The 24,371-nt window shown below is 45.0% G+C and overlaps 2 protein-coding genes across 9 annotated transcripts in view; one reads left to right on the top strand and one right to left on the bottom strand.

Annotated features, from left to right (window-relative positions):
- The window catches only part of MPRIP (myosin phosphatase Rho interacting protein), a 180,495-nt gene extending 174,478 nt beyond the window's left edge, over positions 1–6,017 (top strand). For all 8 annotated transcript variants that reach the window (XM_084861483.1, XM_084861484.1, XM_084861481.1 and 5 more), the window contains one exon: positions 461–6,017. In XM_084861483.1, coding sequence (XP_084717609.1) covers positions 461–507 — 47 coding nt within the window. In that variant the 3' untranslated portion in view covers positions 508–6,017. The remainder of the gene's footprint in view (positions 1–460) is intronic.
- SHMT1 (serine hydroxymethyltransferase 1) overlaps positions 1–24,371 on the bottom strand; it is a 1,020,383-nt gene that overhangs the window by 122,511 nt on the left and 873,501 nt on the right. The window lies entirely within an intron of this gene.

Below are 24,371 nucleotides of genomic sequence, written 5' to 3'. Positions count from 1 at the left end.
GGTCCACAGGCGAGGACCGCTTGTCCACTGGAAAATCTCCGGAGCTACGGGACATTCCCAAGGCCCAGGAGAGGATGCCGCTGGTTCCCACAGGGAGGGCGAGGAGCTGCTCCCGGTGCTCAGGGCTCTGGCCGTCCTGCAGGGGGCGCGGTAGACGTGGCAGGTGCACAGCCGGGAGAGGGTGGAGACGGTGGTTTTCTAGTTCTGGCACAATCTTTTCCTGGCTGAACCGGTCTGATTGCTGCTTCTCTAAAGAGCCCTCCGCTCAGAATTCATCTTCTCTGCTCATGGACTTGTTTTTCTGATTTTTTTCCTTTCTCATCCAGATAACACCACCTCACAGGAGCCGGGCTCTCCTTAGCATGCCCACTAATCTCTGAGGAGCCCTCCCCCTGCCCCGCCTGTGCTGCTGCTGCCAGCACGGGTCTGCGTTTAACTCTCTTCTCCTGCTCTCCACCAGAGTCTGAAGGAAGGCCTGACGGTGCAGGAACGCCTGAAGCTCTTTGAATCCAGGGACTTGAAGAAAGACTGACTGTCCGGTCACTTTGAACACACACCCTGCCCAGCTTGTGGCTGCACAACCCAAATGCTACTTTCCGTCTGTACCTTTATTTTTTATTATTATTATTATTGTTATTGTCATTGTTAACTGTGGGTATGGATGCATGAGAGACAGGTTTATGGGTTGTTCACGCCATTCCCTGCTGTGTTGATGGAACTTCCTGTTGTCTTTATCCAAGCTTGTTTCCATGGTGATCTACAGTAAGCCGAGGGGGCGAGAGGGCAGTCTGCTTCAGCTGGCTCTGTGTTGGAATCCTTCCCACTGTGGCCCGCCTCCCTCCCTCATGTCAGTATTAAGGCCCGGCAGCCGACAGATAAGCTAGCTCTGCCTCGGAGCTGAGCGCAGGCGCTGGCCCGCTCTGCCGCACACGGAATGCCTGCGGGGACAGCACGGCTGTGGTTTGGCCTGGAGCACAGCAGGAAAGCTGGGCAGTGAGGTGCAGGGTGGCCTGGGCCCGCCTTTGAGCTCGGGAGGAGGTCAGCATTTGGGTCTGTCCCACGGATGCAGCTCAGAACCACAGCCCAGGTGTTTGTGGGAAACTTTTCACAACCTTGAAAATGTCGGAACAGCTTCTCCTGGTTTTGTTTGTTTTTTATTAAATCTGGCACAAAAACCCCACCCTCTCATTCCTTCCTACACTCACTCTTTCCTTAGTCACGTCACCCTGTCTTCTCATATTAGTTGGCTTGTGGACCTGTGGCCTGAGGTTTCAGACTGCAGTTGCAAATAATGATGAATTCCCTCTGAAAACCTCACATTGATCTGGAGAAGGCTGAGAGAAGACCCCTATGTTAAGTCAGGAAGAAAGTGTGGAGGGTGTCAAATCAGCTGAAAATTGCCCATTTTGTGTTCTTATCTCTAATTTAATTACGGAGGTCTGAGAGTTCCCTTTTAGCAGTTAGAGAGCCTAGAGTGACCCTTTACTAATAGTTCTGCTTTTGCAATGAGTGAGGCCTTTAACCACCCCAAAACACTCGACAGCAGCAGGCGCCGACCTTTCGTGCCTCCCGGGCCCCAGTGGTCCTCGGACCACCGCTTGGTGCCCGCTGCTGTACAGCACTTCTTGAAAAGATCGTAGACTGGAGTTTCTGCTACAGACCCATGAAAACCATTAGCCCGCGATAAGGAGATAAACCAGGTGGGACCACCGCTGCCTTAGGAGCGAGGGGGGTCGCTGGGTGGAGCAAGGCGCCGCCTCCGGCCGGGACTGGTGCCAAGAGCCTGCCTTCACTCTCTCGGTGCTCGAGCTGGGCTGGTGGTCTCTGGGCCAGAGGCTTGGGGGTAAATTGAAGGATCATCTTGCTCGGTTTCTAGATTAAGTGCGTGAACAAGGTCACCTGGGAAGAGTCCTGAGAAGGCCTGGCAGGAGCCCTCGTGTGGTGTCTTCTCGCAGGAGAGACTCTGAGCTCTGCTGGCATGAGTCTGCCCTGCTCTCCAGTTTTAAGAGTCTTAACCCAAACCTGTCGCTCCCTTGCTACTGTTCCATGTTTTCAAAAGGAAGAGAATGTCAGCTGTTTCCTATCCTACTTACCGACACTCCTTGGCACGCAGACTGTTTTATAAAGCACCGTGGCTTTCTGTGTCACGCGCAGGATTCCTGGAGCACACAGACTGTGGGGACTCGTGTCCGTGCACATTCTCTAGGGCAGTGACGGACCTCGCCGGCTCTGCAGGCTGTCTGGGCACTGTGGCTTCGCGGCCTTCCTTCGGAGAGCTCGCCCCTGAGGGTCTGGGCAGGCCACCCATGGAGTCCCGCTCCATCTGCCTCCAGCTGCGCTGGAGGGTCTGCCGTCTGGTGCTTGGGAAGAGGTCCTCGTCCCTTAAGGTTAGGTCTCAGGAATCCTGGGAAGCAACTGTGTTGAGTGCAGCATTTGGGAGTCAAAGGCAGAGGCCAGGGAACACCTCTGGTCCTGCAGCCTCTGTAATGGACCTTCCTGCTCAGCCACTCGCTCTCCAGGGCATGGTCCGAGCTGGGATTACCAGAAAACAGGCCGGGATGCTCAGCTGGCTGAGAAGGGCTCCTTCACACGGCTGGTTCCGCTGCAGCCTCCCCAGAGAGCGCGAGCTGTCTTGGCCTCGCTGAGTGTCCGTCCCTAGTGACAACTGCGGTCAGGCTGAGCCAGGCCCGAGCCTCCACCGGAGAGCACGGCCCCGCTGTGCGCTGCCTCCTGTGCTCCCTGCAGCACCAGCCCCCAGGAAGAGTTCAGCCATGTAGCACTGAGCAGAGGAGCAGCGTGGAGGCAGGTGCTGCAGGGGCTGTGGGAGGGGGAATAGGGGATCCGCTGCTCTGGGCTCCTAATCCCAGCATGAACCAAGCAGTGGGAGTGTCCACTCTCCCGGGAAGGAAGGGGACCCTGGGCCAGCGCCTCAGGCTGTCTCCTGGCCGTGTGCACTCCCCTGCGGCCTGCCAGCACGAGGGGCACGCTGTGACCAGCTGTCTGTCAGGGGGAAAGGGCGGCACTCCCTTAACTGCAGGAGCCTGGCCTGCGTGGCGCTGGCCGGTGCCCTGCAGCCTCCTGGCAGCAGTGGGCTGAGGCGGCAGAGAGCACTCTGCCACTAGGAGCTGAGCTTGGGCACCAAGGCGGCAGCAATGAACTAGAATTTGTGCAGGAAGTGGTGGCAGTCCTTGAGTGACTGGCAGCGGCCATGTGGGAACTTGTGGGTTTGTCAACAGCTAAGGTCAGAGGCCCCTCATGATCCAGCAAGTGGGAAGCTAGGAGAACCAGGAAGTTATCACACCGCAGCATCCAGACCCCGTCCCTCGCTCACTGACGGCACTGGGGCCGGCGCAGGCCACACACAGGAGGAGCCTGCAGATTTTTAAAAGCACAGTGTGCTGCTTAGTCTCTGCCTGAAGGAAATGCTGACAGGAAGGCCAGGACCAGAATTGGCGGAAAGCACTTAGCATGGAGGTGCCTTTCCCACACCCTCCCCCCACAGAGGCTCCGCTGGCCTCCCTGCTGCCAGGGGCCATCAGCAAGTCTGGCAGAGTCCCCCCGGGCGGGCGGAGGGCACAGCGAGGACGCGCTGCAGCACCAGGGGTGGCAGGCAGTGCGCTTCTCCGAGGACGGCTGCTCTTCTCCCTCGTTGCTGGCAACACTGGTCCTGAAGCCCAGGCCTCTGGGCCTCGCAGCTTACAGCAGGGCCTGCGGCCTGGTTTCGGGTGGTGCAGGCCAGCCTTCCTGTCCCCTGCCTGCTGAGGCCTGTGTGACGCCTTCATGGCTAACCACCCCTCCACCAGCCCTCCCCAGGGTGTCTGAGTCTGAGCCAGCTCATCAGGGATCCAAAGCTGTCTTCAGTTACAGTGAAAGAATGCAGCCCATCAACATTTATTTTTCCTGAAAATAAAATTTGTTCATCGTTGTCCTAAGGAGCCTTAGAATTTAACATTTCCCTTTATAGTCACAATTTCAAAAACCGGGTTCATTGACATCCCTTTATCACAAAGGACGGAGAAGGGAACTTTAAGTATTTTCAAAGTTTTACAAAGAAGGTGGAAGTATGATGTATTATACATAAGACATTTCTCTCATAGGAAACTGGGCATAAACCCAGTGTGGAAACTCACCCTGTCGATTTCTCTCACGTTCTGCCTTCTGGGAAAAACGGGCCCCACTCTGTGCCTTTTGAGACCTAAGTTTCACGTCTTCTTGCTTCTCTGTAAAGTGCAGAGGCCTATCTTCCCTGAAGTCTTCCAACAGAAAGCAAAAGCACTAGCTCCACAGGCCCACCCCGGGGGGCCCACTGAGCCCTCTCCTGCAGGTGCTCAGGCAGGACTGTGATGGCCTAAGCTGGCTCCAGTTCCCTTGACTTAAAGCAGCTGTATTTGTCTTCAAAATCACCTGTACATTATTCAGAGCAAGCAGTGTAAATACTAATCAGAAGTTTCTGTAGGAATTTTGGTGACAAAAAGGGATGTCTGTGTACAACTAAGCAACATCACACTTGAAGAGAGCGAGAACAACTTCGGACAGCAATGAACCCCACCGACATTAAAAGGAAATGCTTTCAATGACTTTCTCAAAGCTTTGGTCATTGAACAAGTGGTTTTAAAGGCTGTACACAGTATCTACAGAAATGATAGCCCTGCACCCAAACATTGTTTTTCATTTAAAAAAAAAACAACACTCTGTAATTTGTCCTTGGTAGAGCTATTTAAAACCCTGGAGGAAAATGAAGAGATAGAGAGCATGGTAGTTCCATGTTGACCAGATCCCGCTATGCAGTAACTCAGACCTGTGGGGACAGCCCTGGCCTTGGGCTCTGCACACACAGGCTGCGTGCGGAGTCCCGCCGAGGGCCCGGCTTTTCCCAGCTCGGGCTGCGTAGGAGGGTGCAAGCCCACAATGCTGGCGGTAGTGCACGTCTATGTCCATGGGTAGGAGAGCAGTGAGTCACAGGACACTTAGGATGGGATAGTCTGACGCAGGGGAGAGCTGGACGTCTCCGGGAAACACAGCTGGTCTCCCGTTGCAGCCTGCGGGGCCTGTGGGTGGCTGAGTGCACAGCGAAGGACCACCAGACCCAGCCAGCCGCTGCTTCACGGTTCCCATGCCCTTTGCTCTTCCCCCTTTACAACTAGTTATATCACATATTTCAGTTTTATTTTATAGAGAGCTAGGAATAGATTAAGAAGAACACTAAATTATTGTTATGTTTATATCACAAAACTTCAATTAAAATGGATTTTAGGATTTACCTTTAGTATTTACAACCTATCTACTGACTTTTTATTAGGATTCAAACTGGCTAAGTGATAAGAATTCATATGGTTTTCCTAAGTAATATTTATAAAATGTAAAGTTTCTAAGTGTTTCCTGAACAATTATAATTAGTGATTTTTCTATCAGGGTAAATGTCTCAGTTCAGCTACTAAAGACAAAAACACTATGCTAAACTGCTGGGATATGATACACAAACAAAGTGAAAACTGCACGTAGTTTTTCTGCTAAGAGGAGTTTGGAAATAAATCACAGCAGTCACTTTTGTCGCCGCTAATTATTTCAACAGTTAGGTGATACATGTTTAAAGAACAAACTGTGTGTTTTAACTGGTGTTTAATTTCTGTACTAACACTAAACGATAATGTTCACCCGACTAACGTCACATGCGAAGAGGCAGGCCTAGCAGCCAGGTGACCACTCGGAGGCTCCGCCGAGCCTCAGCAGAGGCAGGCGCCCGCAGGGCTCCGCCGGTCAGGCTTGGCTCCGGAAGAGGAGCCAGGCCAGGGAGGCTGCTCTGTTTTGACAATTCAAAATGTTATGGTTTAGTTTGAGGCTTTAAAAAAAAGTCACTGATCAACTTTCACTACAACTGAAGTATTACTTTGTCAAAATATTTATTCCTTTGTGTGACATGCTAGATTCCTATGGATATAGCTGGTCATTTCTATTTTGTAAATACCACCTAACTTTACATAAACTCTATCATAATAAACTATTTTTGCATCACCTTTGCATGCTGTGAATGAGGTTTTGTTTAATGGACAGATGCAAATTAGATTTCATATAAAAATCATTTCACATGTTCAAGTTTTCAGGATACAAGATTTATACACAAAAAAAATATGTTTCTATACACTAGTAATGAACAATCAAAATGAAATTACAAGTGTAAGACTTGTACACTGAAAACTAGAAAACATTAAAGAAAGAGTTAAATAAATGGAAAGGCATTTCATATTCATGGATTCGAAGACAAAATTATTGTTAGAATGGCAATACTCCCTAATTTAATCTAATCCCTATCAAAATCCCAGCTGCTTTTGCAGAAGTTGATCGGCTGATCCTAAGATTCATATGGAAAAATAAGAGGATCCAAAAAGCAAAAACATGCTGGAAAAGAACAAAGCACTCATGCTCCTGGATTGCAGTAATCAACACAGTGCATATGGATTGGCAATGGGACAGAATTGACTATCCAGAAATAAGCCATTACATTTATGACTAATTGATTTTCAACAAGGTTCCTAAGTACATTCATTGGAGAAAGAATAATTTTTTTCAACAAATGGTACTCGGACAACTTGCTATCCATATGTAAAAGAATAGAGTTAGACTCCCTAAGTCAGACCATACACAAAAATTAACTCAAAATTGATCTAAATATAAGAGCGCAGAGTCTTAAGATTCTTAGGGGGAAAATAGGACCAATCTTTGTAACCTCTGGTTAGGCAATGATTTCTCAGGGCATCAAAAGTAAAAACATAAATTGAATTATATCAAAATTAACATGTTGCAGGGATCACAATACTGGATAGCAAGCTATACTACAACCCACTGTAATGAAAACAGTATATTACTGGCACAAGAATGCATACAGACCAATGAACAGAACAGAGAGCCTAGAAATCAACCCACGCTTTTATGATAAATTAATATGTGACAAAGGAGGCAAGAACATTTTTTTTAATATATCTTTTTGATTTTTCACAGAGAGGAAGAGAGAGGGATAGAGAGTTAGAAACATCGATGAGAGAGAATCATCGATCAGCTGCCTCTTGCACACCCCCTACTGGGGATGTGCCCACAACCCAGGTACATGCCCTTGACCGGAATCGAACCCGGGACCTTTCAGTCCGCAGGCCGACGCTCTATCCACTGAGCCACACCGGTCCCGGCTGGAGGCAAGAACATTCAGTGAAGCAAAAACAGTCTCTTCAATAAATGGTGTTGGGAAAATCGGAAAAATATGTTCAAAAAACACAACTAGACCACCATACATAAGAATAAACTCAAAATGGATAAAAGAAACATACGTCAAAACCATAAAAATCCTAACAGAAAACAGGAGGTAAAATCTCAGACATCTCTCAGCAATATTTTTGCCAATACGTCTGAAAGCAAAGGAAATACATGGAAACTTAAATGGGACTACAAACTAAATAGCTTCTGCACAGCAAAAGAAACCAACAAAACAAAAAGGGAAACCATGATATGGAAGAACACATCTACCAGTGACTCATCTGATAAGGGGTCAATCTCTAAAATATATAAAGAACTATTTTATTTTATTTTTTTAATATATTTTATTGATTTTTCACAGAGAGGAAGAGAGGGATAGAGAGTTAGAAACATCGATGAGAGAATCATCGATCAGTTGCCTCTTGCACACCCCCTACTGGGGATGTGCCCGCAACCAAGGTACATGCCCTTGCCCGGAATCGAACCCGGAACCTTTCAGTCCGCAGGCCGACGCTCTATCCACTGAGCCAAACCGGTCCCGGCTATAAAGAACTATTTTAAGTCAACACCAGGAAGACAATCCAATTTTTAAAAATGGGCAAAGGACTTGAATAGACACTTCTCCACAGAAGACATACAGAGGCCAATAGACATACGGAAAAAAATGCTTAACACGTCACTAGTCATTAAAAAGGTGCAAATTAAAACTACAAAGATGTATTACCTCAAACCTGTCAGAATGGCTACTATCAATAAATAAACAATTGCTGGCAAGGACGTGGAGAAAAGGGAACCGCGATACACTGCTGGTGGGAATACATACTGGTGCAGCCGCTGTGGACAAACAGTATGGAGTTTACTCAAAATTTTTAAAATGGAATTGCCTTATGAGCCAGTGATCCCACTTCAGAAAAGATATGCTAAGCATCCTAAGATAGCAATCAGAAAGAATGTATGTACCCTTATGTTCATAGCAGTGTTATTTACAATAGCCAAAATCTGGAAAGAGTAAGTGCCCATCAGCACATGAGTGGATTAAAAGGCTGTGGTACATCTACAAAATGGAACACTATGCTGCTATAAAAAGGAATGAAGTCTTATCCTTTGGAACAGCATGGAGGGACCTGGAGAGCATTATGCTAAGTGAAATAAGCCAGTAAGAGAAAGACAAACCCTATGTGATCTCACTCATGTGGAATCTTTTGTTTAATTTTGGATAATGTCATTTTTTATTGTTTAAAGTGTTACATATAGTTATATCCTTTTTTTCCCCATTGAACTTCCCCCAGCCACCCCTAACCCCTGTCTCATGCCCTCTATCACCCCCACCCCCAGTGTCTTGTGTCCATTGGTGTGCTTATATGCATGCATACAAGTCCTTTTTGGTTGATCTCTTTCCTTCCTCCCCAGCCTTCCCTCTGTAATTTGACAGTCTGATGCTTTACTGCCTCTATCTTTTTGTTCATCAGGTTATAATCTTTATTTTCCATAAATGAGTGAGATCATGTGGTGTTTTTCTTTCATTGCCTGGCTTATTTCACTTCACATAATGCTCTCCAGGTCCATTCATGATACGGCAAATGGTAAGAATTCCTTTTTTACTGCAGCATAGTATTCCATTGTGTAGATGTACCACCGTTTTTAATACATTCATCTTCTGATGGGCACTTACGCTGTTTCCAAATCTTAGCTATGGTGAATTGTGCTGCTGTGAACATAGTGGTGCATATATCCTTTCTGATTGGTGTTTCTCGTTTCTTAGGATATAGTCCTATAAGTGGGATTCTGGCTCAAATGAGAGTTCTATTTTTAGTTTTTTGAGGAAACTCCATACTGTTCTCCACAGTGGCTGCATCAGCCTGCATTCCCACCAGCAGTGCATGGGGGTTCCTTCTTATCCACATCCTCGCCAACACTTGTCACTTGTTGATTTGTTGATGCTAGCCATCTGACAAGTGTGAGATGGTACTGCATTGTCATTTTGATTTGCATCTCTCGGATAATTAGTGACTTTGAGCATGTTTTCATGTCTCTTAGCCTTCCCTCTTCTTTTGAAAAGTTTCTATTTAGGTCTATTGTCTATTTTTTTTATTGGATCATTTATCTTCCTTTTATTAAGTTGTATGAGTTCCCTATAAATATTGGAAATTAAACCTTTATCAGTGATAACATTTGCAAATAATTTTCTCCCATACAGTGGGCTTTCTTATTGATTTGTTGATGGTTTCTTTTGCTGTAAAAAAAAGCTTTTTATTTTTATGTAGTCCCATTTGTTTATTTTCTCTTTAGTTCCCATTGCCCTAGGAGTGATATCTGAAGAAATTGCTTTAGCATATGTCTGAGATTTTGCCGCCTGTGGATTCCTTTAGTATGTGTATGGTTTCCCATCATATGTTTAAGTCCTTCATCCATTTTGAGGGTTTTTTTTTAATATATATTTTATTGATTTTTTACAGAGAGGAAGAGAGAGGGATAGTTAGAAACATCTATGAGAGAGAACCATCGATCAGCTGCTTCCTGCACACCCCCGACTGGGGATGTGCCCGCAACCCAGGTACATGCCCTTGACCAGAATCGAACCCGGGACCCTTCAGTCCGCAAGCCGACACTCTATCCACTGAGCCAAACCCGTTTTGGCTTGAGTTTATTTTTGTGTATGGTGTAAGTTGGTGGTCTAGTTTCATTTTTTTTTTTTTTTTTTTTTTTTTTTTTTGCATGTATCTGTCCTATTTTCCCAACACCATTTGCTGAAGAGACTGTCTTGATTCTATTTTATGTTCATGGCTCCTTTGTCAAATATTAATTGAGCATAGTGTTTTGAGTCAATATCTGGGATCTCTATTCTATTCCATTGGTCCATGTCTGTTCTTATGCCAGTAGCAGGCTGTTTTGAGAACAGTGGCTTTGTAATACAGCTTGAAATCTGGTATTGAGATCCCACCTACTTTATTCTTCTTTCTCAGGATTGTTGTGGCTATTTGGCGTCTTTTTTTTATTCCAGATGAATTTTTGGAGAGTTCTTTCTAGGTCTGTGAAATATGCTGTTGGTATTTTAATGAGGAATACATTGAATCTATAGATTACTTTGGGTAATATGGACATTTTAATGATGTTGACTACCAATCCATGAACATGTATGTTCTTCCATCTGTTTACATCTTCCTCTATCTCTTTTTTCAATGTCCTATAGTTTTCCATGGATAGGTCTTTTACCTCCTTAACTTTATTCCTAGGTATCTTAATTTTGTTTGTGTGATGGTAAATGGGATTGCTTTTTTAGTCTTTCTGCAAGTTCACTATTGGTGTATAGAAAGACCATAGATTTCTTGGTGTTAATTTTGTATCCTGCTACATTGCCAAATTCATTTATTAAGTCTATTAGTTTTTTTATGGAGTCTTTAGGGGGTTTTTATGTACAGTATCATGTCACCTGCAAATAATGATAGCTTTACTTCTTCTTTTCCAATTTGGATGCCTTTTATTTCTTCATATCTAATTACAAGGGCTAATACTTCCAGCACTGTCAAACAGGAGTGGTGAGAGTGGGCATCCCTATCGTGTTCCTGTTCTTAGGTAAAATGGTTTTAGTTTTTGCCCATTGAGTATGATATTGGCTGTGGGTTTACCATATATGGCTTTTATTATGTTGAGGTATGATCCTTCTATTCCAACCTTGCTGAGAGTTTTTATCAAGAAAGGGTATTGGATTTTGTCAAATGCTTTTTCTTTTTTCTTTTAAATATATTTTGATTTTTTTACAGAGAGGAATGGATAGAGTCAGAAACATTGATGAGAGAGAAACATCGATCAGCTGCCTCCTGCACACCCCCTACTGAGGATGTGCCCGAAACCAAGGCACATGCCACTGATCGGAATCGAACTTGGGACCCTTCAGTCCGCAGGCTAACACTCCATCCACTGAGCCAAACCAATTTCGGCGTCAAATGCTTTTTCTGAATCAATTGATATGATTATGTGATTTTTATCCCTCAATTTGTTTATGTGATGTATCACATTTATTGATTTGCAGATATTGTACCATCCTTGCATCCCTGGGATAAATCCTACTTGGTCATGGTGTATGATCTTACTGCTGGATCCGATTTGCTAGAATTTTGTTGAGGATTTATGCATCTTTGTTCATGAGGGATATTGGCCTGTAATTCTCTTTCATTGTGTTGCTTTTATCTGGTTTTGGTATTAGGGTGATGCTGGCTTCATAGAATAAGCTTAGAAGTGTTTCTTCCTCTTGAATTTTTTGGAAAAGTCTGAGGGGGATAGGTTTTAGTTCTTCCTTGAATGTTTGATTAATCTCCCCTGTGAAGCCATCTGGCCCCAGGCTTTTGTTTGCTGGAAGCTTTTTGATGACTGCTTCAATTTCTTCCATAGTTATTGGCCTATTGATGGTTAGATTCTTCCAGATTAAGTTTTGAAAGGTTGTATTTTTCTAGGAATATGTCCATTTCCTCCAAGTTATCCAGTTTGCTGGAATAGAGTTGTTCATAGTATTTTTAACAATCGTTTGTATTGCTGTGGGGTCTGTTGTTATTTCTCCTCTTTCATTTCTGATTTTATTTGGGTCCTCTCTCTTTGCTTCTTGGTGAGCCTGGCTAGAGGTTTATCAGTCTTTTTTGTTTTGTTTTGTTTTGTTTTGTTTTTGGTCTCTGTCGTTTCTCTCTGCTCTGATCCTTCCTTCTGCTTATACTGGTTTTTTCTTGTTGCTCTCTTTCTAACTCTTTGAGTTGTAGGTTTAGTTAATTTATTACCATTTTTTCTTGCTTTCTGCAGTAAGCTTGTAGAGCTATGAACTTCTCTCTAAAGACTGCTTTATAGCTGTGTCCTATAGATTTTGGATTATTGTGTTTTCATTGTCATTTGTTGCCATGATGATTTTTATTTCTTCTTTTATCTCTTTGGTAACCCAGTCATTGTTTAATAGCATGCTATTTAGTCTCCATGTGTTTGATTTTTGGGGGTTATTTTTAATTATAGTTTATTTCCAGTTTTATGCCATTGTGATCTGAGAAGATGCTCGATATGATTTCTATCTTCTTGAATTTGAAGAGATTTTGCATGTGACCCAATATATGATCTTTGAAAATGACCCATGTGCACTTGAGAAGAATGTATATTCTGTGGCATTGGGGTGAAATGTTCTGAAGATGTCAATTCCATCTGGTCTAGTGAGTCATTTAGGATTGATGTTTCTTTGCTGACTTTTTGTTTAGAGGATTTGTCCAATGGTGATTGTGGGGTATTAAAGTCCCCTACTATGATTGTATTGCTGTCAATCTCTCCCTTGATATACTCCAGGACTTTTTTTTTAATGTATTTGGGTGCTCCTGTATTGGGTGCATATATGTTTACCAGAGTTATTTCTTCTTGTTGGATTGCTCCCTTTCATATTATGAAGTGGCCTTTCTTTTTTTTTTTTTTTTTTTTTTTTTTTTTTTAAATCAATCTTTATTGTTCATATTATTACAAAGGTTCCTCATTTCTTCCTCCCTCCACCAGGTTCCCACCCCACCCTCTGCCCCCTCCCCATCCCCCATTGTCCTCATCCATAGGTGCACAGTTTATGTTCAGTCTCTTCCTCCCTCCCTTTCCCCGATAGTAAATCCCTTTTCAGATAGTAAATCTGTTACTTAGCATTTTCTCATATCAATAATACCTCCACATGCCCAATGATACACTTCACACAAAAGACATTTTCAAATAGGTCAACCAGCCTCATCCAGGCCCCACCCAAGGCACTCACAGATCAACACCCCAGCGCTATACTAACTCAACACATCCAGATCTAAGACTTCATCACTTGATTCAGCAGACCCTCAAGTTCCCGCAAAAGTTTCCAGCCATGTCTGAGAGGCAGCCGTGGGCAGGTACAGGCGAGGAGCAAGCTGTTTCGGGCCTGGCTGCTCCGGGCCTGGCCTCTGTTGCTCTGGTTCGTTCCACAACCAGCTGCTCCGGGTCTGGTCACTGCCGCTCCCGACCTAGTTGCTCTGGACTTGGCTGTTGCTGCTACAGGCCTGGCCGCACCCGACCCGGCTGCTCTGGGACCGGTTGCTCCGGTCCCGGCCGCTCCGGGCCTGGCCGCTCCCAGCCTGTCAGCCGCTGCTCCGGGCCTGGCTGCTCCAAGCCTGGCAGCCACTGCTCCTGGCCTGGCCGCACCAGACCCGGCTGCTCCGGGCCTGGCCGCTCCCAGCCTGGCAGCTGCTGCTCCGGGCCTGGCCGCTCCCAGCCTGGCAGCCGCTGCTCCTGGCCTGGCCGCACCAGACCCGGCTGCTCCGGGCCTGGCCGCTCCCAGCCTGGCAGCTGCTGCTCCGGGCCTGGCTGCTCCCAGCCTGGCAGCCGCTGCTCCTGGCCTGGCCGCACCAGACCCGGCTGCTCCGGGCCTGGCCGCTCCCAGCCTGGCAGCCGCTGCTCCGGGCCTGGCCGCACCAGACCCGGCTGCTCCGGGCCTGGCCGCTCCCAGCCTGGCAGCTGCTGCTCCGGGCCTGGCTGCTCCCAGCCTGGCAGCCGCTGCTCCTGGCCTGGCCGCACCAGACCCGGCTGCTCCGGGCCTGGCCGCTCCCAGCCTGGCAGCCGCTGCTCCGGGCCTGGCCGCACCAGACCCGGCTGCTCCGGGCCTGGCTTGAAGTGGCCTTTCTTATCTCTTTTTATGTCCTTCACTTTGAGATCTAATTTGTCAGATATAAGTGTTGCTACTCCTGCTTTGTTTTCATTTTCCATCGCCTGAAAGACTTTTTTCCATCACCTGAAAGACTTTTTTCCATCTCTTCACCATCAGTCTGTGTGCGTCTTTTTTTCTGAGATGGGTTTCCTGTAGACAGCAGATATGAGTCATGTTTTCTTATCTACTCAGTTACCCTATATCTTTTGATTGGGGCATTTTAAGTTATTATTAATAGGTACTTGTTGCCATTTTTATTCTTTACCCGTGTTCCTTCTTTGCTTCCTATTTCTTCTTTTTACAGCAAACCCTTTAGCATTTCTTGTATTGCTGGTTTGGTGGTAATAAACTCCCTCAGTCTTTTTTGTCTGTGAAGCTCCTGATTTCACCCTCAATTTTTTTTTAATATATTTTATTGATTTTACACAGAGATGAATTGAGAGGGATAGAGGGTTAGAAACGTCAATGAGAGAGAAACATCGACCAGCTGCCTCCTGCACACCCCACACTGGGAATGTGCCCGCAACCAAGGTATGTGCCCTTGACCGGAATCGAACCTGGGACCCCTCAGTCCGCAGGCCAACGCTCTGTCCACTGAGCCAAACCGGTTTCGGCTGATTTCACCCTCAATTTTGATTGATATCCTTGCTGGGTACAGTATTCTTGGATTCAGACCCTTCCTTTGCATGACTGTATATTTCAATCCACTCCCTTCTGGCCTGATGTGTTTCTGTTGAGTTATCAGTTGCTAGTCTGATAGGGGATCCTTTGTATGTAACTTTTTGTCTCTCTCTGGCCGCTTTTAAGATTCTTTGTTGTTGGGTGTTTGCCAATTTAATTATAATGTGCCTTGGCATCGGTTTTTGGGGATTCATCTTGTTTGGGACTCTGAGCTTTTTGGATATGTGTGGGGGTTTTCTTCCCTATATCAGGAAAGTTTTCTGCCATTATTTCTTCAAACAGGTTTTCTATTCCTTGCTTAGTTTCCTCTGCAGATGTTTCATTTCGTGTTGTCCCAAAGTTCCCTTTGGCTCTCCTTTTGCTTTTTATTTTTTCTAGAAGCTGCTCTACTTGCTTATTTTTTCCTACCATATGTTCTAGCTCACTGATGCAATCCTCTGCTTCTTCTAGTCTACTGCTGATGCTTTCTATTGAGTTCTTTATAACAGCAATGTCATTTTTCTAAAAATATACCGTATTTTCCGGTGTATAAGACGACTTTTGAAACGAAAAAAAGTCAACCGAAAATCGGGGGCAGACCAAAATTGCACAAAAATTACCTGCAGATCTTGACGGCAAAGTAAGTCTTTTCTTTGAAGTGGGGGGTAGTCTTATACAGCAAATATAGGCCTAAACCTATGTTTTAACTATAAAATTAGGGGGTCGTCTTATACGCCAGAAAATATGGTATATTTATTGATTTTTTTTTTTTTACAGAGAGGAAGGGAGGATAATTAGAAACATCGATGAGAGAGAAACATCAATCAGCTGTCTCCTGCACATTCCCTACTGTCTCTCGCAACCAAGGTACATGCCCTTGACTGGAATCGAACCTGACACCCTTTAGTCCGTAGGCCGACACTCTATCCACTGAGCCAAACCGGTTTTGGCGAGATGTCATTTTTCATTTCTTCTTGGTTCTTCATTTCCTCTTGGTTCTTACACATATTGTTGCATTTGTCTTCCATTCTTTTCATCCACCTTATGACCATTTCTCTGAATTCTTTCTCTAATAGGTTGCTTGCCTCCATTTTGTTTACTTCGTTTTGTGGTGATGCTTGCTTTTCTTTCATATGTGGGCTGTTTCTGTGTTTCCCATGATCTCTCTTCTCTGGGTGTTTGGTTATGTAGTTCTCGCTCTCCTTTCCATGAGGGGGTGCAGAGCTCCTCTGAATCGGCATGCTCATGCCATTTGGGAACCTGTGTTCTCAGGTTCGCAGCTGTTTGCTGGGTCCCGTAGTTGTAGATTTTCAGGCTCCCAATAACGTCCACTTTCCCCTTCAAGATGGTGCAGTCTCATGTCAGAGCTGGTTGCTCCGGGAGGGAACCCAGCAGCGCTGGGGGCTGCCCAGTCAGGGAGCCTCTTTAGTCCCCCACCTTCTCCTGGAGCATAGCTGTCCCTCAGCTCACCACAGACACTCCCCGTGCTGCCACACACTCTCCCTTCGTTCTGTCACTCACACACTATCTTGTAGTTTGCCTTCCCATCAGCAGCCATCTTCCCTTCCCATAGGTGGAATCTAATGAACAAAATAAACTGACAGACAAAATAGATCCAGAGGCATTATACATGGAACAGACTGACAGATGGCACAGGGGAAGGGGCTGGGAGGGACTAGAAAAAGGAAGGGGAAGGGATTAGCTATAGAACATATATGCAGTCTTTATTCGGTTTGGCTCAGTGGATAGAGCACTGACCTGTGGACTGAGGGTCCCAGGTTGGATTCCAATCAGAAGCACGTGCCTTGGTCACAAGCACGTCCCCAGTGGGGGTGTGTGCAGGAGGCAGCTCATTGATGTTTCTCATCAATGTTTCTAACTCTCTATCCCTCCCCCTTCCTCTCTGTAAAAAAATCAATAAAAATAAATTTTAATAAAAGAACATATATGCATAGCATTGGACAAGACAATAATATGGTGAGGGCCAAGGTGGGGGGCAGGGCTAGAACAGGGTAGAGGTGTGCAAGGGAGGTGGCATAAATTGGGGACATCTGTAATAGTTTCAATATGAAATTTAAAGTAATAGCATGCTGCAAGCAACCTTAAAAGTAGAAGACTACCCAAATAATTGGAAAAATATTTACAAATCTTATTTCCCATAAGGGACTTGTATCCAGAATATACAAAGAACTCATAACTCAACAATAAAAGGGCAACCCAATGGAAAAACGGGAAGAGAACACGCACAAATAGACATGTCTCCAAAGACAAGATAGAAATGACCAGTAAGTACATGAAAAGTTGCTCAATATCATTAGTCATCAGAAAAATGCAAGTCAGAACCACAATCAACAGCACCTGAGAGGCTGGTGATGCTTAAAGTCCGGTAACTTTTTGTTGGTGATGATGTAGAGAAAGAGGAACCCTCACACAGGGTGGTATGTAAAATGGTCCAGTCACTTTGGAAAACAGGCTGGCAGTTTCTTAAGGGGTTCAACAGTTACGTGTCCCAACAATTCCACTCAAGAGAAATGAAAATGTGTCCCACAAATGTGAATGTTTGGAACATCATTATTTGTAATAACCAAAAGGTGGGAGCAGCCCAAATGTCCATCAACTGATGAATAGGCAAACAAAATGTACACCCACAGAACTGATATTTTTCAGCTATAAAAAAAGTATTGACACATGCTACATCACGGTTAGTGAAAAACAGCAGACACAAATCCACATATTGTTGGTTCCATTTCTATGAAATCTCCAGAGCAGGTAAACCCACAACAGGAAGCAGACCAGTGGCTGCCAGGGGTTGAGTCGGAGGGAATGGAGAGAGGCTGTTAAGGAGGCAATTTCTGGGCTGCACAACTCTGTTAAATACTAAAAACCATGAATTGCATGCTTTGAAAGGATGCATTTTATGAATATCAATGAAGAATATATGAATCTGGAAGTGCCATTTTAAAAATAATCAGTTGCTTTAAAAAAATAGAACTAATATAGTGTTGTTTTTTAATATACTTTATTGATTTTTTATGGAGAGGAAGGAAGAGGGATAGAGATCTAGAAATATCGATGATAGAGAAGCATCGATCAGCTCCCTCCTACACACCCCCTATCGGGGATGTGCCCGCAACCAATGTACGTGCCCTTGACCGAAATCGAACCTGGGACCTTTCAGTCCACAAACCGACACTCTATCTACTGAGCCAAACCGGTTTCAACGCTCTATGTACTGAGCCAAACCGGTTTCAGCTAGAACTAATATAGTGTTTTAAAATACAATGTAAATCCACAATAGCTAGGATTTGGAAACAGCCTAGGTGCCCATCAGCAGATGATTGGATCAAAAAACTATGGTACATCTACACAATGGAATACTATGCTGCCATAAAAAAGGAATTCTCATCATTTGCAGCAACCTGGATGGAATTGGAGAACATCATGCTGAGTGAAATAAGCCAGTCAATGAAAGAGAAACACCACATTTATGGATAATAAAGAACATTATAAACTGATGAACCAAAAGATAGATATAGAGATAGTAAAGCAACAAGCAGACTGTCAAATTACCCCGGGGAGGTAGGGAGATATGGGGGAGATAAGAGATCAACCGAAGGTTGTACTTATATGTATGCATGCATATAAGTACAACCATTGGACACAAAACTCTGGGGAGGGAGGGTATGTATGGAAGGGGGGGAGGCAATGGTAAGATATGTACACAGATAATAATTTAATAAAAAAATAAAGTTAAAAAAATACAATGTAATTGTGTCAGTTCATTCAAACACTTGCTGTGATGGCTGTTGGCAGACTTTATGGCCATATCAATTACCATGACATTTTTTTTAATCACAAGGGTTGCTAGAGTTTAAAAATACTTTAAACTTAATTGTGCCAATATGTGATTCACTTTGCACAACATCAGATTTGTTAAGCTGCCCCATGGTTTAAACGACAGCCTTGAACACCGTGAGACTGACTGAGTCTCTGGATGAGGGGAAGGTGTCCTTGACTCCTCTCAAGAAGTGACTGCCTTGCCTCCTAAGGAAATTACTTCTTTTCACATTTTTCTAGGGGCAGCCATGACAGGACCTTGTAGGCACAGAAAAGCTTCCGAGCTCACAGTACACAAACCCTCCTAGCCTTCTGTCCACACTCAGGCTGTGCCACCAACAGAGGGCAAACCATAGTTCTAGGGTCTCTTCAGTGTGACTGTCCATTGCTGGATTAGTCCCCCAATAACTGCTATCAGTGCAAAGCCACTTTGGCCTCACATACCTCCTGAATCAACTAAAGATCAACTACGTGGTCAAATTTACTCTCATGAGGTAGAGAAACCAAGATGGCGGCCTAGGTAAGCACCTAAGCTGCCACCTCGTACAATTTCAAAACAACAACTAAAAGACAGAACAGACATCATCCAAAACCACAGGAAAGCTGGTGGAGTGGGAAATCTACCACCAGAAAAGAGGCTCACGGATCAGGGAGCCGCAAAGCGCTGAGGGAGGGGGAAGCTCGCGAGCAGAGAGGAAGGGCGGCCGAGTGCCTGGGAGGCTGGAGGGGAATGGAAGCTCCCCCGCACTGAACCCCACTTCCAACTGCACCAACCCCAACCTCAGCCGAAACCCCGTGGACCCAGGCTCATACGGGTGGAATCTGGACTGTAGAGAAAGGCACCCAGAGACTTGGAGACTTGGGGGAGCCGGGAGCCGCAGCGCGCAAGTGTGCACAGAGAGGTCTGACCGCAGATTGCTGCAGCCGCTCCATAGCGGAAGGAGTCAGAAGCTCCAGACTACAGAGACCCAACCCAATTCCCAGCCAGCCACTGGGGCACCCACGCTCTTACAAGGGGATCCTGGACTCTCAGGCAGAAACTCAGAGGAGCTGCAGAAGGCAGAGGTCCGAGGCTCGCATACAAGGGCAGGGCTGACAGGAAGCCAAGACTGTCAGCTCAGCCCTGAGAGACTGCACCATCCAAGCTGAGCTCAGCTTGTCTGATCCTATAAGACTGTCTCCAATACAGAAGTATCCTAGAGTAGACACAGCTGATACTCACATCTAATTGGCCTGGACGTCAATTCCTCCCAGGGAAACCAACAACAATCAAGACTTAACTACAACAAGGCTGTACACACAGTCCACAAAGGGGTGCATGAAGAGTGTCCACCTCAGGTAACGGGAGGCTGACCCACCAGGCCATATAGGACACCAAACACACAAAGCCACCCTACCAACGCTGGGAAGCAGCGAAAATACCGAGAAAAGGAAATAGATCTCACACAAAAGGAATGGAGGGAAACAAAAGACTGGATATAGAGTTCAAAACCATGGTTATAAGGTTTTTCAAGAATTTCCTAGAAAAGGCCAATAAATTTAATGAGACCCTTGAGGATATGAAAAAGGATCAACTAGAAATTAAACAAACACTGATGGAAATAAAAAATATTATACAGAGGAATCCAAGATGGATGCCCAGGTAAACACCTACCCGCAGCCGCACACAACAATTTCAATAAAATACAACTAAAATATAAAATGGACATTACCCAGAACTACAGGAAAGTCGGCTGACTGGAAATTCTACAACGAGAAGCAAGGAGAAAACCAGAAGGAAGCGAGGAGGAGCTGTAAAAGGCAAAGGTACGGAGACACAAGGTGCGCGCGGAGAGGACGGAGCCAGAGAGGAGGGAGGCTGAGTGCCTGGCTGGCTTTCCCTAGCAGGAAGGAGATAAAAGCTCCGACTGTGCTGGGCTTCAGTTCCGACTGCTCTGAACCCCAGTTCTAGGCCAGACCCTGGGGACCCAGGCTCAAACAGAGGGAGCTGGGCTGTAAGGCGGAACCCCAGGGGGAGCAGCGAAAGGAGGTCCCGGAGGCTATGCATGCAAAGAAGGGACGGTTGGCTGTGCCACGTGATTGCCCTGGCAGGATGGCGACAGGGGCCCCAGACTGCTCTGAACGCCACCTCCAACTCCACTTCCAACTGAACTGAACCCCAATACCGGGCTCATTGGGAGAGAGCATAAACTGTTTGGTAGCAGGCGAAAATCGAGGGCACCTTTCTCTCAGAGGTGCTTGCAGCGAGTACTGAAGGACCCTGAGACCCAGGAGCCACATAGGGCAGGGCTGATGGAAGCCAAAGCTGTAGGCACCACCCTGAAACTCCGCCCCATCAGGAAAGCTGCAAAAACGCCGAAACCAAATAGATCACAAACGAAAGAAATGGAGGACAAAAAGTGACTGGATATAGAGTTCAAATCTACACTTATAAGGTTTTTCAAGAATTTCCTAGAAAAGATGGATAAGACCTATGAGGATATGAAAAGAGATCAACTACAATTAATAAGGAATCAACAAGAAATGATAAGGGATCAACAAGAAATAAAGAATATATTGTCTGAAAAAATATTATACACAGTCCTAAAAACAGAATGGAAGATCGCAAGAATCAAGTCAAAGATTTGGAACACAAAGAGTCAGAGGACACTGCTCCACAGAAGCTAGAAGGCAAGAGAATCCAGAAAATTGAAGATAATGTAAGAAACCTCTGGGACAACTTCAAACGAACCAACATCAGAATTATGGGGGTCCCAGAAGATGAGAGAGAGCAAGATATCGAAAACATACTGAAAGAAATAGTGACAGAAAACTTCCCCCACCTGGTGAAAGAATTAGACTTACAAGTCCAGGAAGTGCACAGGACCCCAAACAAAAGGAATCCAAAGAGGACCACACCAAGACAAATCATAATTAAAATTCCAAGAGCAAAAGACAAAGAGAGAATATTAAAAGCAGCAAGAGCAAAGCTGGTAGTTACCTATAAAGGAGCACCTGATTTCTCAACAGAAACCATGCAGGCCAGATGGGAATGGCAAAAAATATTCAAGGTGATGAATAGTAAGAACCTACAACCAAAGATAATCTATCCAGCAAAGCTATCACTCAGAATCGAAGGTCAGATAAAGAGCTTCACTAATAAAAAATAAAAAAAATAAAAAAAAAAAAGCTAAAGGAGTTCATCACCACCAAACCAGAATTATATGAATTGCTGAAGGGGGTTCTTTCGGAAGAGAAAGTAAATAAAGATAAAAATTATGAACAACAAATACGTAACTATCAACAAGTGAATCTAAAAACCAAGGAAATTTTTTTTTAAATCTGATGAATATTAATTGTTGAATATAATAGAATCAGAGGTATGGAAGGGGGAGTGAACTGACGATTCTTGGGGAAAAGGGGAGAGGGGGATGTGGGAAGAGACTGAACATAAACTGTGCACCTATGGATGAGGACAATGGGGGGTGGGAACCTGGTGGAGGAGAGCAATGGCGCGGGGGGGGGGGGGGAAGGGGGGGCGAGGAACATTTGTAATATGAACAATAAAAATTTATTTTAAAAAAAATAAACGGAAGCATACAGCATGTATTTTGGAGTCTTAAAATATATATATATATATATATATATATATATATATATATATATATATATATATATATATATATATATATATATATATTATACAGAGACCCAACAACAGACTAGAGGAACACAAGAATCAAGTCAAAGATTTGGAATACAAAGAGGCAAAGGACACTCCTTTGAAGAAGAAGAGAAGAGAATCCAGGAAGTTGAAGATAGTGTAAGGAGCCTCTGTGACAACTTCAAGCGAACCAACATCAGAATTATGGGGGTACCAGAAGAAAAACCAAGATGGGGGAGAATCCAAGATGGCTGCTCGGGTAGGCACCTAGCCGCAGCCGCACACAACAATTTTAATAAAATACAACTAAAATATAAAATGGGCATTACCCAGAACTACAGGAAAGTCGACTGACTGGAAATCCTACAACAAGAAGCAAGGAGAAAACCAGAAGGAAGCACGGAGGAGCTGTAAAAGCCTAAGGTACGGAGACACGCGGCGCGCGCGGAGAGGACGGAGCCGGAGAGGAGGGAGGCCGAGTGCCTGGCGGGCGTTCCCTAGCGGAAAGGAGATAAAACTCCGACTGTGCTGGGCCCCTGACTGCTCTGAACCCCCGTTCTGGGCCAGACCCCGGGGACTCAGGCTCAGCCAGAGGGAGCTGGGCTGTAAGTCGGAACCCCGGGGTAGCGGAGAAAGGAGGTCCCGGAGGCGCGCACACTGCCCCCAGAGAAGGGACGGTCGGCTGTGCCGCGGGATTGCCCTGACGGGAAGGAGACTGGGGCTCCAGACTGCTGTGAACGCCACCTCCAACTCCACTTCCAACTGAACTGAACCCCAATACCGGGCTCATTGTGGGAGAGCATAGACTGTTTGGCAGCAGGCGAAAATCGAGGGCACCTTTCTCTCAGAGGCGCCGGCAGCGAGCACTGAAGGACCCGCATAGGGCGGGGCTGACGGAAGCCAAAGCTGCAGGCTCCACCCTGAAATCCCATCCCATCTGTAACTGCGAAATGCGACCACAAAATAGATCACAAACGAAAGAAATGGAGGACAAAAAGCGTCTGGATATAGAGTTCAAATCTACGCTTATAAGGTTTTTCAAGAATTTCCTAGAAAAGATGGATAAGGCCTATGAGGATATGAAAAGAGACCATCAAGAAATGATAAGGGAACAACAAGAAATAAAGAATACATTGTCTGAAATAAAAAATATTCTACAGAGTCCTAAAAACAGAAGGGAAGATCGCAAGAATCAAGTCAAAGATTTGGAACATAAAGAGCCAGAAGACACTCCTCCACAGAAGCTAGAAGGCAAGAGAATCCAGAAAATTGAAGATAATGTAAGAAACCTCTGGGACAACTTCAAGCGAACCAACATCAGAATTATGGGGGTTCCAGAAGATGAGAGAGAGCAAGATATCGAAAACATACTGAAAGAAATAGTGACAGAAAACTTCCCCCACCTGGTGAAAGAATTTGACTTACAAGTCCAGGAAGTGCACAGAACTCCAAACAAAAGGAATCCAAAGAGGACCACACCGAGACACATCATTATTAAAATTCCAAGAGCAAAAGATAAAGAGAGAATATTAAAAGAAGCAAGAGCAAAGAAGGTAGTAACTTATAAAGGAGCACCTATATGATTGTCAGCTGACTTCTCAACAGAAACCATGCAGGCCAGAAGGGAATGGCAAGAAATATACAAGGTGATGAATAGCAAGAACCTACAGCCAAAAATAAGCTACCCAGCGAAGCTATCACTCAGAATCGAAGGCCAGATAAAGAGCTTCACTAATAAAAAAAAGCTAAAGGAGTTCATCACCACCAAACCAGAATTATATGAATTGCTGAAGGGGGTTCTTTCAGAAGAGAAAGTAAACAAAGATAAAAATTATGAACAACAAATACGTAATTATCAACAAGTGAATCTAAAAACCAAGGAAATTAAAAAAATCTGATGAACAATATTAACTGTTGAATATAATAGAATCAGAGGTATGGAAGGGGAGTGAACTGACGATTCTTGGGGAAAAGGGGAGAGGGGGGCGTGGGAAGAGACTGAACATAAACTGTGCACCTATGGATGAGGACAATGGGGAGAGGGGAAAGGGCAGAGGGTGGGGTGGGAACCTGGTGGAGGAGAGCAATGGTGGGGGGGGGGGAGGAACATTTGTAATAATATGAAAAATAAAAACTTATTAAAAAAAAAAAAAAAAAGAGAGAAATATAAAAAAAATAAAAAAAACCAAGATGGCAGCATAGGGTAGACACCCGAATGCAGCTACCACAACAAATTTGAATTTAGAACTGGAAAACGGGAGGCATTTCCCTGAAGCACCAGACGGCTAGCTGAGAGGAGGCTCTGCCATCTGG

This window comes from Pipistrellus hanaki, assembly GCF_964339955.1.
Source record: "Pipistrellus hanaki genome assembly, chromosome: 16".
Taxonomy (NCBI): domain Eukaryota; kingdom Metazoa; phylum Chordata; class Mammalia; order Chiroptera; family Vespertilionidae; genus Pipistrellus; species Pipistrellus hanaki.
The sequence above is the reverse complement of the archived record's forward strand: the minus strand, read 5'-3'. Positions and strand labels throughout refer to the sequence as shown.